The 19,056-nt window shown below is 37.6% G+C and overlaps 1 protein-coding gene across 1 annotated transcript in view; it reads right to left on the reverse strand.

The window, feature by feature from the left end:
• Positions 1–1,853: 1,853 nt before the first annotated feature.
• LOC110466703 (sucrase-isomaltase, intestinal-like) overlaps positions 1,854–19,056 on the reverse strand; it is a 38,921-nt gene continuing 21,718 nt past the window's right edge. The window contains exons 15-32 of the mRNA XM_021523400.1: positions 18,447–18,566; positions 17,733–17,881; positions 17,345–17,429; positions 16,963–17,019; positions 16,635–16,762; positions 15,534–15,634; positions 15,246–15,295; positions 14,729–14,890; positions 14,136–14,194; positions 13,702–13,987; positions 12,791–12,945; positions 12,364–12,541; positions 11,809–11,914; positions 11,042–11,154; positions 10,410–10,535; positions 8,817–8,948; positions 8,052–8,186; positions 1,854–7,002 (exon numbers count right to left, since the gene is read on the reverse strand). Of these exons, the coding sequence (XP_021379075.1) occupies positions 2,839–7,002; positions 8,052–8,186; positions 8,817–8,948; positions 10,410–10,535; positions 11,042–11,154; positions 11,809–11,914; positions 12,364–12,541; positions 12,791–12,945; positions 13,702–13,987; positions 14,136–14,194; positions 14,729–14,890; positions 15,246–15,295; positions 15,534–15,634; positions 16,635–16,762; positions 16,963–17,019; positions 17,345–17,429; positions 17,733–17,881; positions 18,447–18,566 (6,306 nt within the window). The 3' untranslated portion in view covers positions 1,854–2,838. The remainder of the gene's footprint in view (positions 7,003–8,051; positions 8,187–8,816; positions 8,949–10,409; positions 10,536–11,041; positions 11,155–11,808; positions 11,915–12,363; positions 12,542–12,790; positions 12,946–13,701; positions 13,988–14,135; positions 14,195–14,728; positions 14,891–15,245; positions 15,296–15,533; positions 15,635–16,634; positions 16,763–16,962; positions 17,020–17,344; positions 17,430–17,732; positions 17,882–18,446; positions 18,567–19,056) is intronic.

Raw genomic sequence — 19,056 nt, forward strand, 5'->3', positions numbered from 1 at the left:
ACGTCGACACAGATAATTCACAATATCCACTCGGGATTTATTGAATACATATTTAATCGCTACAGAGTGGCTATGTATGTAAATACAGGACCATACCTACCGTAAACTTGTAATTCCAGAAACACCAATTAATCAATGCTTGTACACATATTTTTGAATAGAGGAATAATACATACCGTTTAATCCCTTCTAGCCCCAATCAATCATCATGGCGAGACATTTCCCATAGACTGTTAAATGTGTTTCACTCAAAGAACTTTTATATATTTTCAGATTAAAGGGGAAATAGCAATACGTCTCGTGACATCAAACCTGTAATTAAATATTGTGATGTTTTGGGGGATTTTTTAGGAACAGAATACTGAAAATAATCGTATTTTTCATGGTCCTTCATTTTTTGCGGATTTGCTATCATGATCAATTACGTGGAATCTGGTCTAGTGGCCATGCCACAAGATTCAACATTTCTTTACTTTTCCCCCAAATACTTGATAAGTGATAGAATGAAAAAACTTTAATTCATTTCTTGATTTACTGTTTAACCTTTTTTCGAGGTTTTCTTCGCACCAATACTTTCGAAAAACCAGCAAGCTTTAATGTCAAATTATATAACTTGTACACATTTCCGCGGTTCAACAGTGATTGTGACTAAAGCGATTACATTTCGCGTGAAAATATTTCCGAAATAAAAATTATAATGAATCGTAAAATCAGTATAAAAAGAGCTGTTATGTAGTGTTTTCATTGTAGAATATCTGTAACGTGTTTCTTTGTCAAATGTTAAGGGTGTTATCATATATGCACTGTAGCATTGCTCGGATAAGGTTTCCGAGTTGCGTTTTCATTTTACCGAATGATATTTCCATACGTTGAGAGTAATGTAGTGGGGTAGACAGGAAATCGATTGAGACATATAAACACTGTAGTTAGGGATGAAAATGTTGACAGAATGACACTTGTGCAATGTAACATAACAAATGCTTATACTGGCAATGCAAATAGGGTGGTTCATGTAGCAAAGAAATTGGAACTGCAAAATGAGCAGAAATATAATCCTATGGTATGTAGACATTATCGAATGGGAATAAGAGCTGAAACAACTTAAAAACTGTTTTTCTTGGGACCAGCAAATAAAATATTTCATACTACAAGATTCTTCTGTAGTAAGGTTCTTATTGAGAACCAAAAATACATATTATGTGACGAATGAGGAAACAATTTTCATGTCATATCACCAAACAGTATTGCAGTGGATTAGTATCACTACACCCGCCATGGGACTATAAGAGAGATACTTCAATGGGTTACATATTGAATGTAAGGGGACAACAAAGCTTTACATGCAATGTAAATGTCGCAAGATCCGGCGAGGTAGAAAGAGCAGCAAATAAGGCAGAAACTGCGTTCAGATTTTTGATTCCAACTAATCTGTATTAGACGTTCTGAAAACAAACCAATCGGACGCGGCGGAGTTGGCTGTCACGTAGTGTAAGGCGGTCTACTACAATAATGAACCAATCCAAACAAAGGTAATGCCGTTGTCAATCACTATTGATTTACCACTTCCGAGTAATAGTTACATGTGCTCGTTGCTGTTGACGATTGTGGATTCAGCAACACAAAGATTAGCATCATTAGTCAGTTATCTAACTATTTCAATACAAATACGATATGTTGTCGTAATTTATTGTACATTAGCTATAAATAAATGCTGTGTACCATCATTTACATCAATATCAACAAGAGTTGTGTGCCGCCATTTATGTGAAATATAAACAAATGCTGTGTCCTGTCATTTACATCAATAATAACAAGAGTTGTATACTATCATATATGTCAATTATAAACAAATGTTGTGTACCATCATTTATATGAAATAGATACAGATTGTAATGGATTCACACAACTAAATCATTTACTATATAATAATACTTGGCTTTTGAGCTAATAGCTTTAATATTTGAAGTTTAACACTAGTGACAACTGTCTATATTCATAGCTACATACCTGACAATGGCATCATTTTTGGCAGATTAATTGTCATATAAGAGTGCTACAAGCCAAACCGATGAAGCGGGACGGGAACACCCCCTGACTTATATCAAAATCTGCTAAACTATACATTTTCCCAAAGTTAAATATCTGTATATTTCATTAAATAAAAAAGAATGTCAACAATTACACATTTAAGTTTCTCAGAGGCACTGTATCTAACCGGAACTTGTTTTAGCAAGGGATCACAGTCGTGCGAAACACTTACTGGTTGGCTGATTTAGTTGTGTAAGTCCTAAATAAGTGTTATGTACCGTCAGTTACGTCAAGTAAACACAACTGCTGTGTACTGTTATTTACGTCAATGATAGACAAATGTTGTGTTCCGACTTGCTTACCATCATTTACATAAATTATGAACTAGAAGTGTATGCTGTCATTTACATCAATTATAAAAGTGTTGGGTTCAGTCATTTACATCAATTATAAACAAGTTTAGTATACAGTCATTTACATCAAATGTAAAGAAGAGTTGTATACCGTCATAATATACACCTAATAAACACATGTTTACTATTGTATATTAATCAATTATCCACAAGTATCGCTAATGTTCGTAAATTATAGATAAGTGTTGTGTATCGTTCTGGTACATCATTCATTCACAAGTGCTATCCATTGTTTATATCAATTATACTCGTTTAGCATTAATTAATATCACTTATTTAACAGTTTCATACATTGTTAATGTTCTTCGAACAGTTGTTTATTGTAACTATACATGACGTTCACACATTCGTATTTGCTATGATACAAAAACTATGCAATAGTTTGCTTTCAAATTTCTCACAGAAATGAAATTAAAAAGTCATTCTTAATTGCTAGATTCAGGTTTGTGACACGGAATACATTTAGACGGGTATCACTAATAAAATCATCATGCGATGCATTGTTCACTTTTACGGAATTCCAAACGGTTTTGCCGTAAATTGTTACATTCTTGATGATCAGATTATTGGCAAAGTCATCGGTATTTAATGGTTTTTGATCAACTGTCATGGAAAGATTATTTGATTTGAACGAAAAAGACAAGAGGAAGTATTCGTGATTTTCAACAGTGTCAATAGATTTACCGTCATCCCAAAATAGATCTCCTTTTGCCGTTTCATTTTCATTTAACACTACAAACAAACCCATTGGATTACGCCTACTATACACTGTAGTGTTTGCAGCAAGCTGTGTAGGCAGTATATGTCCTCCATACACAAACAATGGAATGACGTCACGAGGTGCTGATACAACCTCGAACGAAGAGGAACTCTTCACCTCCTGACCTGTATAGTAGTCGAACCAACGACCAACGGGAAAATAAACGTCGACTTGCGTCTTGCCTTGTTGCAAAACTGGAGCGATCATGAATGCCTTTCCCCACATAAACTGTGTGTCGACGGACCAAGTGGTTTGATCATTCGGGAAATTGTGTGTTAGAGACTTGATGACGGTACCCCCGTGTACGTGGACGTGGTAAAACAACGTGTAAAGGTATGGCAACAACGTGTAACGCACTATAAGCGCTTTTCGGGACGAGGATGCCACAGCCGGACCGAAATAGGCCGGGTCTTGCGGTGCAGTGTTAATAGTGTTGTGATTCCTTGAGAAGGTATAGAATGCACCAAGTTGCATCCAGCGTTCACATAGCTCCGATGTAGAATTTTTGAAAAACCCACAGATATCCGCTCCAATGTATGGGATACCAAAGAGGTTAAACTCCAGTAGGCCTATTACAGAGTCATGAAGATCTGACCATGCGCTGTCATTGTCGCCGAGCCAATGTCCAGCATAACGCCCACTGGACGGATACGTGGATCGCGAGATGACAATTCCGCGCTCACTGGTGGCCTCCCTGAGGGCGTGGAGGGTGGGTTCTGTCTGACTCCAGCCATACAAACTGTGAACGTCGTAGTGCATGTGTCTTGCTTCGTTCTGCACTGCCACCATACACAATGTTTTATCCGACAGCCGAGATCCGAATATTGCTTTCGGTTTATATGGAGGATCATCCCATCGGGAAGTTGGACAATTCAATGACCAGTAGGGTTTACTGTTCTCGTCCCAATTCCATGGATGCTCCTCGTTTGTGCCAAAGTTTGCCGGTTCGTTCATGTCTATCCACAAACCGTCGAAGGATAGGTTTTTATGGTGGTTCACAATTAAATCTCGCCAATAATCCCTTGTAGCAGGGTTCAGGAAGTCCGGGAACACAACTTTACCTTGAGGCCACACATATCCAAGCATGTCCGTCCGATTGAATTCCTGGTAATCTGGACTCGAATCTACATTGGGCCACTTAATGAATATGTCTTTCTTGACTCCTTCGTTGTAAGGGAGATAATCTGTTACATTTGTGATCAGTGCTGGATCAAGTATGATAATGGTATGCATGCCTTCGTTTTGTAACTCCTTGAAATATTTTTGAAGGCCACCAAAATTAACATCGTCTACTGTGAAGTCTCTCCTCTCGTCCATGTGGTCTATGTCAGCATATTGAACATCTTGTGGAATATCGGCTGATTTCGTTCTGTCGACGGCCTCTTTCATGGCCTGGAGACTATTGTACCCATATCGACAAAGTTGAAACCCAAGAGACCAGTAGGGTGGTAAATACGGATGCCCAATGACACTAGTGTACTGCTGAATAACCTGCTCGGGTGTCGGTCCTAGAAATATATAAAAGTCTAGAATACCTCCTATTGTTCTGTAGGTTAAAGACGGCAAAGGGTTTAGCTCTATTTCCATTGCATTACTGTTTAGAAGCAATACACCATGAGAATTTCCACTGAAATCTTCAATATTTAAGTAAAATGGATGTACGCCGTAGAGATTTGCAAAGTCTCCCCAATTCACGCCATTGTCACGGGAAAACATAGGCCAACGTTTAAATTCGAAGTCATGTTGGAACGAAAAATGTCTGTTTTCACCAAACCCATACATGTTTTTTGATGGTAACTTAACAACCATCTGCAAAAACTGTTCGGCGAAAGTAAATCCTCCTAGAGATGTATCCCAAATCGTCGTGTTAGTGCTCTGTCGTATCACTCTTACGAAAAATGATCCGTGACTGTTCTCACTGAACTCCACCCGGTAATCGTTGTCTTGTTTTTGTCTTGATATTGTAGTATTTAGCTGAACGGGAACTTCATACCTACGATATGCTAAATCCATGTACTTCAATCTCAGAATGTTTTCAGATATGTTATGCACCTGAAGTTCTACATAAGGTATATTGCCTCCGAAAAACTGCGTCTGGTTTTTCCATTCCAGTACTATGCCATCAAAATAGTTACTTAAAACTTCCAGTTTGCTTTGGAAGTATCCATGTTGGGTCTTGTTGATGTGACAGGGTGGAATGTTCTTGTGGGAGGCATCTTGCCAGATGCAGCCTCGGAGGCGACACTCTTCCTTATTTTTAGTAGAAAATGTGTCATCCATGTCTGGGTAACAGTTGATTCTTTCCAATTCATCTCTTTCTAGTTTACGTTCAGTAAGCCATTCGATATAAAACTCCTCAGTCAAGCTGAGAGATAGGTTTGAAATGACGAGAGTATTGTTTGTCTTGTAGTGATGAATATCTAGATGTTGTAAGCTGCTGTTGATATACACCATAGTGATGTTTTCTCTGATACCAAGTACACAGATTTCTCCAATAATGAAAGCCTCCTCTGTCGATGAGTAAGTGTGTCCGACCCGCATTTTCAATCCCCTCTCCGAAGCAATGAATTTGGCGGTACCATAGTTTCCGCTTTCGTATGAATCAATTGATTCGCCGTCGTCAAAATAGATGTCTCCTTCAGCCGAGGTTCGTTTACCATCAGAGGCTAATGCAACTGTAATTGAGAACGCGTTTTTTCTACTGTATACTGTAGTATTGGCAGGAGCCTGCATTGGAATCACATACCCTCCTCGAGTATGCAGTGGAATCTTCGAGTCTTGATTAACCTCAACAGTAATGTGTTGTTTTCCTTCAAATGTTGCTCCCGTGTAGAAGTCGTACCACGTCCCATGTGGTAAATAGACTCTGACTTCCGTCAGTCCTTCCTCTAAAATAGGCGATATTAACAGGGCAGGTCCCCATAGAAACTGCCTGTCTATACCGTAGGTTGCACTGTCTGTTGGAAACTCGTGATGGAGGGGTCGGATAACTGTGTTTCCCCGTATATGCGTATGGTGAAAAAGCGTATAAAGGTACGGAAGAAGCCAATATCTTGTCTCCATTGCTTCGCGAGAGGCTTTAGTGACGCTTTCGCTAAATACAGCAGGATCTTGATCTGGCTGTCCTAAAGTATTGTGGTTTCGGCTGAAAGTATAGAAAGCACCTAGTTGCATCCATCTCTTGCAAAGCTCAGCAGAAGGTTCCCCAAAGAAGCCACATATGTCTGCACCAATATATGGTATGCCAAACAAATTAAACTCTAGGATACCGATTATGGATAATCTCAAATGATCCCAATCTGCCGAGTTATCGCCTAGCCAGTGTCCCGCATACTGTCCACTGCCTGGAAAGGTCGACCTAGAAATAACAAGACCCCGCTTGCCGCTTTGTGCCATCTGGAGACCGTCTAGTGTTGGCTTAGATTGACTCCAGCCGTACAAACTATGTACATCGTAATGAAGGTAGCTGTTATCTTTGCCTTGCCTAGCAACCATACAAATCGTCTTCTCCGATATTCGATGAAGTCTGTTACCGTCGTCAGATTGAAAAGCCGCCATGGATCTATATGGGGGATCCTCATATGTGTCACCGACTTTACATTTTAAACTCCAAGCAGTAGTATTGGCTGGCCAATTCCAAGGACGCTCCTCGTTGGTACCAAAGTTTGCTGGTTCGTTCATATCTATCCATAAACCATCGAAAGAAATCTCCGTTGAGTGATTTGTAATAAGACCTATCCATACGTCCCGGGTGCTGTTTTTAAAGAAGTCAGGGAAAACCACCTTTCCACTGGGCCACACCTGGGAAAATACAACAAATGTTCATAAATACCAACGTTGTGTTTTGAATTTTCGTCGTTAAATCCTTAAGCTTTGCTTTATTTTCGATTTAAATGTGAACCATATTTTAACATATTTTTTTGCGTATTAACCCATGTTATATGACCTATCAGTCCTGTGATTGGTTGTAAGTTTCAATTGTTTCAATTGTAACGTCACGCTAGGATAAGTACGTGTCGTCACAGACTTGCGCACTGGAGTCAAAATGGCGGCTTTTTACATTTCAAGGTTGTAGGAAAATTGTCGTTATACACGAACAAATGCCACAAATCTTGATTATGTGATACAAAGGATCTTACACTTTTCATTTCATATGAAATTTATGAAACTCGTCACGAAATTTTCATTTTAGCTCGCCTCAATTGAAAAATGCTCAGACTCGTTTCATAAATCTCATATGAAATGGAAACTCATGTAAGATCCTATATTTATGCTACTGTTTTATTATAACGTCAGACATGGTAAAGTACCTAATAATTTACATAATCAGATGTAAGTACTTGTAATACGAACAGTGTTAACAAGTAAACATATTTCTACAACACTTGGTAATTAAGGAATAGTTTTATTGTTTATATAACATGACAGATAATTCTTCCACCGAGCAATCAACCAACCAGGTAATGCTACAGCTAAATTCATGGCAAAAACAGCTAAACTCATGGCAAACAGCTAAACTCATGACAAACGTTTATTATCTATACGGTTATTTCCGTCATCGCTAGGCAGCACTATCTTCTTTTCGCAAAAAGTAAATTTAGCTAAACACTCAAAAAATGTTAAACTATACTTGTATAAGAATAGCATGTAAAACATAATAAAAACTGTTCTTCAAACTATTTGATAAGGATACGAGTCTATCAGAGAAAATATAAACCATAAATTCATTTAATTATCAACGAACAAACGGTTAGATAATGATAAAAGTCAAGCATAGAAAGTATTTATTTGAAAGCAACAGTGGCCTGACCACAATAACAAGTGAATGAGCAGTCTAAAACATTACTCACATAGCCAAGAAGTGCTCCATTTTCGTCTGAGCTGCCATTTGGTACGGTATAAGACATGGGCCATTTGATGAGTCCGTCTTGTTCGCTCATTTTCTGGTATGGTGCATATGTCTTATCAGCCAAGAGACAAGGATCCTGTTTGATACAAAATGTTACAATCATACTAATTCATGTCAAACGTATCGGAAACAAAACATGAATAGTCTATCAATATTCCCGTTATAGAAAAAAACACTTTTAACTACTTTACTTCGGAACAAAGCTATATGTCATATAGTAGTGACCAAAAACCTGAATCAAAATATCACTCTTTTCATATCTTTAATTTTATCAATAAAAACAAACATGTTGATATTTTGCCTCGATTAATTTGTTCCATGGATTTATTTTCAGACATGTCAAAATATGATGGACTTGGATTTTTTAGTTGTATATGCAGCTGTATCATGCAGTATAATTAACTTTTGGCATACTGTGTACATCACCAAATTTAAAGGTGCAATCCCTGGTTTGTGTGATACGTGCATATGTTTATGCATTATGTGCAATGTACTTTAAAAACGAATAAAAAATGTGTTTTTAATCTGCTTTCACGTATGCGAAAAATACTGACGGTAAAGGGGAAAATGGGGGTGTCATCCAGTCGTACTCTACGTTATCCAACGCCATACAGGCTTTGAATCTAGCGTGGACGTCGGTCATTAACAAATCATGTCATCTTTAGTGTTATCATCTTGTTGTTTCACTCTTATCCTCATTACTTACCAGGATGATAATCGTCCGCATGCCGTTATCGCGAAGTTCGTTGAAATACTCCTTCAATCCACTGAAGTTTCCTCGGTCAATCGTGAAGTCCTTTCTTTCTTCCATATGATCTATATCGCCATATTGTACATCCTATAAGAATGAAATAATTACCTTAGTTCTGTTTGGATTATATTTTTTATTACTCATTTAGAAACTCGTGAACTTTGCCATAACCAATTTAAAGGGGATGACTACTACGTTAATAACCAATGTTTAGGATGGGCACATATCTTCAGATACTTGCCTTTCTATTTAGTTACAAAATCTATTGTATTTGTTTTAATCTTTCACTACAAATATCATATAAAGCTTATAACTATGAAGTTCTCTGGAATACTTAAACTTAAACTAAATACTTAAACAGCGAACAAATATGATTAATAACAGCTGCGAAAATCCAGGTAATTATCATACTTTAATGATAACGTATTAACGTGATTTGTGATGATTTAACGCTTGGGTGGATTTTCAATGATAAAACACCTGGGTGAATTTGTGAAAATTAAACACCTGAGTGGATTTGTGATGATTTAACACCTGAGTGGATTTGTGATGATTAAACATCAGGGTTGATTTGTGATGATCAAACACCTGGGTGAATTTGTGATAATTTAACACCTGAGTGGATTTGTGATGATTAGACATCACGGTTGATTTGTGATGATCAAACACCTGGGTGAATTTGTGAAAATTAAACACCCGAGTGGATTTGTGATGATTTAACACCTGAGTTGATTTGTGATGATTAAACATCCGGGTTGATTTGTGATGATCAAACACCTGGGTGAATTTGTGATAGTTAAACACCTGAGTGGACTTGTGATGATTTAACACCTGAGTGGATTTGTGATGATTAAACATCAGTGTTGATTTGTGATGATCAAACACCTGGGTGAATTTGTGATAATTTAACACCTGAGTGGATTTGTGATGATTAGACATCAGGGTTGATTTGTGATGATCAAACACTTGGGTGGATTTGTGATGATCAAACACCTGGGTGTATTTGTGATGATTAAACACCTGGGTGGATTTGTGATGATTAAACACCTGGGTGGTTTGTGATGATTAAACACCTGGATTGATTTGAGAGAATTACACACCTGGGTGTATTTGGTATGATAAAACACCTTAGTCGATTTGTGATGAAACACATGGGTGTATTTGTGATGATTAAACACCTGGGTGGATTTATGTTGACTTAATACCTAGGTGTACATGTTCAGCTTGATCAGCTTAATGAATCGTTAACGCAAAAACGTTAAATGCAATTTTTGAGAAATATCTTCAAATTAACGAATATTTCGTTGTGAACGATCATCACGAAATTCTCAATATTTTGTAAATATTCTGCAGTCAAATCTGTCTATAGCAACTGCTCTGGCGCATAGTAGTTTTGAGAGACGTTGATGTAAAGCTGAACATGTGTTAAACAACATGGCCATGAACCTTATTGAATACGCATTGGAGACGTAGACACATAATCATATTTAAATGGTAGATCTTGTATCATCACGCTTAAAACGATTCTTTCTTATATTTAAAACTTACAAATGGAATCTTCGCAGACACGGTCCTTTCTACAGCCGCTTGTAGATTTGATATATTGTTGTAACCATAGCGACACAATTGAAAACCAAGGGCCCAATACGGTGGCATCATCGGTCTACCGATTGCCTACAAAATTAAATTCAACTGGTGACAGAATTTCCATCAAACATTTTTATAGCCAACCACGAGGTCATAGGTAACGGAGATCATTCAAGAGTGTAGCATTAGGCAAGGAATCAATTCATACCGTGTATTAATGGAATACTTATTATTTTACCTAAGAGAAAGTTAAAAGGATTGCTGTGTAAATTATTAGTAATTATATTATGTGAGCTTGACAATAAATACTCGAACATTGATTGTAAGTAGTATTGTAATCGTGTGGACGAAGGCTTAACATAGAGAAGAGTTGCTGAATGTGGACTAGGGGGGGGGGGGGGGGGGGGGGGGGGGGGGGGGGGGGGGGGTATAAGCTTATTGGCAAAGCGTCCGTTTTTGGTTCGGAGGTCCTAGAATTGACTACTGGTACAGTTAATTGCAATATCCCCGTTCTGTAACAGGAATGCACACGCTTACACACGAACACCAAGCTAGTTATTATTCAAACACCCCTGATCACGCCAGCTGTTTACCCCTGTGTATTGTTGAATGACGTTTTCGGGCTCAGGTCCTAGAAACATATAGAAGTCCAATATTCCACCAATTGTCCTGTAGATCAGCATCGGTAAGGGGGTAAAGGCGTAGTCTGTAAAACATTAAACTTTACTACAAGAGACTTAATACAAGAGACTTACGATTGTATTTATTATGTTAACATCTAAATAAGCAGTGCTTGTAAACAACTGTGACTAAGACAGCGAATCAATGAACGTTTGAATGCTATGAAATACGTTTTTCAGTAGAACTGTTAACGGAACAATATCCAAAACACCAAAATATGAAAGCCAAAAAAGAAAATTGTCCGTACACGAAATGCATAAGTTTTACAACACCTTGAACCCTCGTTAGTTACTTTTAAGACTATCTACCTTGTGAATAACTGTTAAGAAGTACTAACTTAGAAGTAACCGTTTAGGCAAACCTACATTGGGATTTACTGTTGAGAAGTACTAAGGCCAGGAACCTTGTGAGTTACGTGTAGGAGTGTCACTGTTGCCCACATACAAGTATACCTTGTGACATGTTGAGGTGTACGTACCTTGTGAGTTACGACTAGGAGTGTCAGTATTGATAACCTACCCTGTGACATGTTGAGGTGTGCGTACCTTGTGAGTTACGACTAGGAGTGTCACTGTTGATAACATACCCTGTGACGTGTTGAGGTGTACGTACCTAGTGAGTTACGTTTAAGAGTGTCACTGTTGATCCCATACCATGCGATATGTTCGGATGTACGTACCTTGTGAGTTACTGTTGAGAAGCAGGACTCCGTGCGAATGTCCGTCCTCCTCCATACAGGTGTAGAAAGGGTGAACACCATACAGATTCTTTGCATCCCGGGGATTCTGGTTTGTCGAAAATGGCACAATTTTTGGTAAAAGACATATCCTGATGTCATTGTTTACAACAAAGAATGCTGAGTTTTGTTCGAACTTATGAACTTTCAATAGCTACCTCCTAACATGATCTGCTGTAGGAATATGTAAATGGAAAGAGATCTATTTCGCTGCGGGCCGTTAAACATTTTGCCAACTTTGATTTTTGTCAGATATGAGAACTAGGTTTAGGTTGGGCATATTTGTTCCCTTTCGGTTCTCTTTTACACAAAACTATTGAGAGTAGTGAAATAAATGCAGGTAACATTAACTGCGTCACCATAGTATTGCATGATTAAAAGTTGTTTATATAGTCGATTTATGTTCAGTATATCAAATCTTCTCCTTTTTGAAAATGAAGGCTAACAAACTTATAAGCAGAAAAGTATGTAAGCTATTACTAATGATATCATTCGTACTTTGCCCGATCCTGGAGGTTGGTCCCTAGCAAACATCGGCCACATAGTCCAGTCCAAGTCGTGCTTAAGGGTCGTGTGCACATTCTCTCCGAATCCATACACGTTCCTAGAGGGAAGCCGAGATGCGATCTGAAGAAACTGGTCCTCAAACGTCAGACCCCCTACGCTCGTGTCCCACCTGGTGAAGATTTTACATATCATCAAAACGTTTTACTGTTATTGAAAATTGTTTGGCGGTATTTCGTGGGCACTTCGTTGATTTAATGTCTTATAACAACTTACAAATCAAGGCGCAAAGGTCGAGTGAATCTAAGTAAGGATCACGATCAATTTCGAAACGACAAATTCTTGGAATTTAATTACGGTATGATGGAATGATATCCATTCCAGCTTCCATTAAACCAGTAAGAACTGTTGAGATACTTACAAAATTGTTCCTGTGCTTTTTCTTTTCACTTGGAAATGAAAAGGATTTTTACTGGTCATGATGATGTCGTAGCGAGGATCTGCAGGGCGTCTAACGGGAGTAGGGATATTCATTTTCATTGGAACTTCGTAACGGGAGTTTGATGGATCATATAGCTGTAACACCAGTAACATTATGGTAAATAGTTTCATATACAGATGTTTGTGTAGATGTCAAATGTACGCGTAACCATTTTGCTGTGTTTACTGTAACAGTATATTATTAAGGACATCTGTCCCACTTAAGGCAAAACACTAGAGAATGATCACATATTCTAAAAGCTAACATTCAAATAACAAGCCATTTGGATTGATATGTCTCGCCTGTGCACCGCTTTGACCATCAATGCACCTGTCAAGTTTGGTTGGTCTAGCACTTATAGTTTCAGAGAAACTAGCTGAAATGCAAAAACTTCATGTTGATGGAGATGCTGACAATCAAATTCGACCATTAAAGGTAGGCCGCATCAAACATTTGATGCATGGGTTGAGATGTACTACCTAAGATGGTCCAAGTTTGGTTGGTCTAGCACTTATACTTTCAGTGAAACGCAAAAAACTTAATGTTGACGCCGCCGTGACCGGAAAATCAACACCTTAGTATCGCTTCCGGTACTTCGTTGCGGCGAGACAAAAACATGCCTGGCGCCCGAAAACAATCATTGTTCAGCAGACATGTTTTAAACTAATATACCATTGTATGGCCTCTCGTGACTATACGTTATTTTCTGTATTTTTAGTAACAGCAAACTTCGTGTTGTTTTTTGACATTCTTTTCGGGGTTAGAATTGGCGAAATGTTGATACATTCATTTCATCAGAATTGGAAGATTTCATGTGGAAATGTCGCTATAACAGGTTTCATAAATTTTACCTTAAATCTCAATATGGCGTTATCTAACATTTCCACAGCAAAAGTAACTTTACTGATAGGATTAGGAAATGGCGCCTTTCCCTTCCACGTTAAGTTGACTGTCCAGCCTGTTGCTGTTTGCATTTCATCTCCAGCAGTATAGCCATAATCTGGTGGAAAGTAGCAATCAGGCGCGTCGGAGTCCGTTGGATGGAACAAACATTTACGTTTGGAACACCTTTCTTCGGTAGCTTCAAGTTGACCTCCGAGACGTTCCGGATAGCAGTCAATCCTATTAGTACCATCACTGTAATATATAACAAAGAATTGACATATACGAAACATGATATGTGCAACACTTAGTAGACAGGATTGATGGTTAACACTTAGAAGTGCAAATTCATTGTTTCAATTGATATGGAAATTAATTTTGTGATGAAAGGAAAAATACCTACTGCCAAGTTAACTTAAAATCAGTGTTTAGCGGCAGCTTCAGATTCCTTATATCCAGAACCTAAAAACGAAAGAAAACAATCATCATGACAAATAAAAACAAATATAATGCAATAAAGCAACGTGATAACAGGACTACCACCAACAGTACACAAAAAGTTAAAAGCAAAACAAAAAGGTCGCATTACTTTTATATAAACGATATCGTGAAATTTCGAGAAAGAATACATTCAAGACATTTGATCGCTTTAACATACATAAATGAAATATTTTCAAAGCATACACAATGGTTTATCAGAAGTACTGATAGTCAGTCAATACACAATACTATTCCACTGTACGCCGAATCAGTGTCATGCATCCAAACACAAACGAACAGTGTCATGCATCTAAACACAAACGAACAGTGTCATGCATCCAAACACAAACGAATAGTTTTATGTCAGGCAGTGAATATAAAAATGTATAAACAGCAAACACACAATTAAAAAATCCTATTTGAACTTTGAAAGAAAGAAATGTTGGCGTTATTACATACATGACGTCTCCATCTACCACTCTGTTACTGAAACAAATTGATTCTTTCCTAGTATACCTTTTGTGTGGCGTCGTACGTAAAGTTGGAGTGGTATTTGTTGGAGGTTTGTATAAGGATGTTGTGCACATGAGTAGTCACGCCAAAGACTTGGACAGTGTCCAGTACCAGGCTATTAGCCCACTCTCGTTGTCCCTCAGATATGTACATCGACAAAGTTTGCTGTAACGAGGACATGTAACAGAAGTACGTACTACATTCAGGTTAAACGTTAACCTCCTGAGAGTATTAATGAGACTCAGAAATAAAATATATCTCTGGTGAAGAATTTGATTTCACAAACAAATCTGATACAATACTTCATGTATGACGTTGTCAATGTATAACAATACAGTAAAAGAATACAGCACAATTGTTTCTTAAATTGCCGATAACAAAGAAATGTTTTCAAATTATTACAATGTGTTTAGAATGAGAACATTATAAACGCCTGTCATTTCATTAGCAGAATTCGTCCTTACTTCACAAATGTTATATTATGGTAGTTTATTTACTATGCTATCCTGTTTATGCTTACATTTTCAGCACGGAACTGCGTCAATGTGTAGTTTCCGTTTTCATATGTATCTGTAAAAGTTCAAAGATGGCATCGAATCTGATTGATGATAGATGCAACACACAATTCGATTGGTATCGAAATAATATGCAGCCCCAAACTGAGATACAATGTCCAGATTTGTATATGAAGTCTGGGAGGCGAATGACCCGACACGTTATGAAGACAAATAGCGTTACACCAAAATGTTACTTTAATTACGATAGCGCTCTTTGTTCTTGTTTAACACTTAGTTGGCAGTGTACAAACCGATGGAAGCTCCGTCGTCCCAGAACAGTTCACCAGTGGCTGATCCTCCTTCCTCGTCGGGTCTGTCTAGAGCAACCAGTAACTTCATCGCATTCAGTCGACTGTAGGCAAGAAAATATGTCCATGTCAAGTTAAACAATGTCATGATATAATTTAAATATCTTTTGTTGTAAAAGAAAACAAAAGCGATTGGATGAAACATTATATCAAATTAAATTACTTCATGTCACAGATTTTTCTTTGAGAAAAGAGTACAGATTTTTTGCAGTAAAAAGTTTCAATGTTTACTGGCATTGGTAAATCTGCAACTTTTCCTAATTCAACTGGTAGAGTACAAACTTACTAAAACTATAAAATATGCAGACATCTATTCCAATGTAGAGTTTCATATCTTCTTACTTTGATACCTATTACTAAATCTTAAAGGTGCATCCACCCGTATGTGTCTTGCGTTCATCTTTCTATATTTGCATTGGTGATTTAACCCTTTCACCACTGTAGGCCATAATGGACTAATCCAGATGAATGTATGGTAGAGTCTACTCAAGTTAACTAGGGGTGAAAGAGTTAAATGTTGTATTTTAGAACTCCGATATAATGTGGACTTTAATTTGCCAATATGACCATGAACTTTAACAACTTCGTTTGAGATAATGGGTATATTATTGTTAAATATCGATATACTATACCAGTGTGACCAAAATAAATGCGCGTTTCTCTGAACATAATTCAATTCTAAAATAATTGTAAAATAGGCAAAATTTTGAACGTAATAATATACAACAGTAAATAAACTCGTGCTTTTAAATATTTGTACAGTGTTTGCAATAAGCAAGTTTAAAAGCGGAAAAGAATGATTCATAATAAATAAAAAAATAAAAATGAGAGCTGGCATGTCAGCCCTCCGTTGCAGGGATGCTATATTATGAGGGTACTGTCCATGGAAGTAGCTACGGTCTATGAGACATATACAGTTATCTGGAACAGTTATAGGAAAATAGTTTTTGTCAGGGTTTTAACTGCAGATCTTTACGTCATTCCTCTTTACAGCAGTTTGGTAATTAGAACATGTCAAATGATACAAATTCAGTCTACACGTGCCTGTATGTGGTGTTTCGTGCTGGTTCCTGCATGGGGAGAATACTTCCACCACGAACGTGAAGAGATATTGGTGAATTGGAGTCAACTGCTACTTTGTTCAAATGTGGTCCTTCCACAAAGATCCCTGGCTATAAAATAAAGTACAGAAACTGAGGAAACGCATTTGCACTTGTATGATATATACCTTACTGCGTTAACAAGCATGATACATGTAAGACCCAAGAAGATAAATGCATTTTAAATACAAAGCATTCAAACAATAACGTGAATGTTATGATACGGTAACTCCACGGACAATTTTTCATCAATAATCAACTGCTTATTTTACCTTGTAAAAGTCGTACCATCGGCCTTCCGGTACATAATACGTCAGTTCCGTCTGTCCCTGATAAAATGAAAGTTTTGTTAGGTGTACGTCCTTAACACAAGTTTCATCTCGATGGCTTAACGTTTGCCAAAACTATTTACGCGCGGATATTATCGTTATTGAAACCTTATTATTTTATTTCTATCGCCTAATGAACTCATCGACAGTAACAGCTCATGTGGTGAAAAAACTATTCCGCTTTACTTATTATTATTGCCTACAACAGGCTTCTAAGGGATGCGACGTATTTTGTCAACTAATTTAACATCTTTAGTTTGCATCGATGTTCAGTAATAACGAGACACCAAAACGAAATATATAGTTATAATGTGTGTATTACTACCTGTTCTAATATAGGTGAGATGAGGAGAGACTTCCCCCACAAGAATTGCCGGTCAATTCCAAGAGCTACGTCATCCATTGGAAACCTGTACACAAGATAAGAATGACGATGCGATACTCCATTCAGTGACAAGCGGCAAATAACTTGAAAGAGATTTGACTTAAAACAGCATACGCATTCCGTTTTGAAAATTCATGATATTGTTTTGTAATATTTTACAAAGCGATTGAAGATTTTTGAGAAAATTGCAACCGCTTACTTCTCTTCTTACTGAGTTCAACGACCTTACATTAATTTTAGAAGAAAAGGTTTGAAGTATCGTGCTCTGTTGAATATTAGTGCCTTGTTTTGATGTTTTATAAGGTTGTCTATTTTTGGTAATACCTACTCGTGATGTACAGGTCTGACTACTGTGCTTCCATGTACGTGCGCGTTGTGGAACAATGTGTACAAGTAGGGAAGGAGCCAGTAACGTGTCTCTAGGGCTTCACGTGCTGCCGTTGCGACCTCCACTCCTAATGCGCCCGGATCCTGTTCCTGTGTCATACACAACCAGTGTAGTTAGATGTATATGTAAGGTAAATTTTTTCAATTGAAAGACATCGTTATGTCCATTCTTCAAATAAGAGATATCGCATTTGAAAGAAAGCATCTCACTTCTCAAGGTATTTCAAACATTTAAGTCTGACCGTGAGCTAAAGAAAAGGAAAGAAAAAAGAGGCAGAAGTCGTGCTTTTGATTTCCCAGAGTGCTAGTAAGCAGTTACGATGACGCTCATTACTTAACAAACAACAATGTTTAAAGTTGTCGTCAATTTAATATACTAATGATGACTCAGGTTTAGTCATATCGAAATTCAAACTCTGGAAAATATCTAGGAATCTACCAGTACGATTGTTTATACACAGCTAGTAGAATAGCTATGGAATACGTTGATTTTCGTTATTCAAGTGACTTGAAGAATATATAAATACAATAATTCGCAATATCAGTATGCACAACTAATATCTACATAAAAAAGACATCATTATCATTTAAACCACCCTTATCAAATTGTAATATGTGTGCAATTAAAGCACTTCGCTACTGGTAACAAACTTACTACAGTAGAATCGATTGTGTTGTGGTTCCTGGAGAAAGGGTAAAACGCTCCAAGCTGCATCCATCGTTTACATAACTCTACCGTAGTGTCACCAAAGAAGCCGCATATGTCTGCTCCAATCTGTCAAGCACAACAGTCAGGGGTTAAACAAGACAATCTGTCAAACACAACAGTCCGAGGGTAAAACAGGTCAAGGTAAACTTATACTGCATATGTCTGCTCTAATCTGTCAACCACAAGACAGGGGTTAAACAGGACAATCTGCCAAACACAACAGCCAATGGGTTAAACAGGACAAGCTATACTGATACCGCATATGTCTGTTCCAATCTGTCAACCACAACAGTCAGGAGGTTAAACATGTCAAGGTATACTGTTACCGCATATGTCTGCTCCAATCTGTCAACCACAACAGTCATGGGCTAAACAGGACAATCTTTCAAACACAACAGCCAATGGGTTAAACAGGACAATGTATACTGATACCGCATATGTCTGCTCCAATCTGTCAACCACAACAGTCATGGACTAAACAGGACAATCTTTCAAACACAACAGCCAATGGGTTAAACAGGACAATGTATACTGATACCGCATATGTCTGCTCCAA

This window comes from Mizuhopecten yessoensis, unplaced genomic scaffold, assembly GCF_002113885.1.
Source record: "Mizuhopecten yessoensis strain PY_sf001 unplaced genomic scaffold, ASM211388v2 scaffold11141, whole genome shotgun sequence".
Lineage (NCBI taxonomy): Eukaryota > Metazoa > Mollusca > Bivalvia > Pectinida > Pectinidae > Mizuhopecten > Mizuhopecten yessoensis.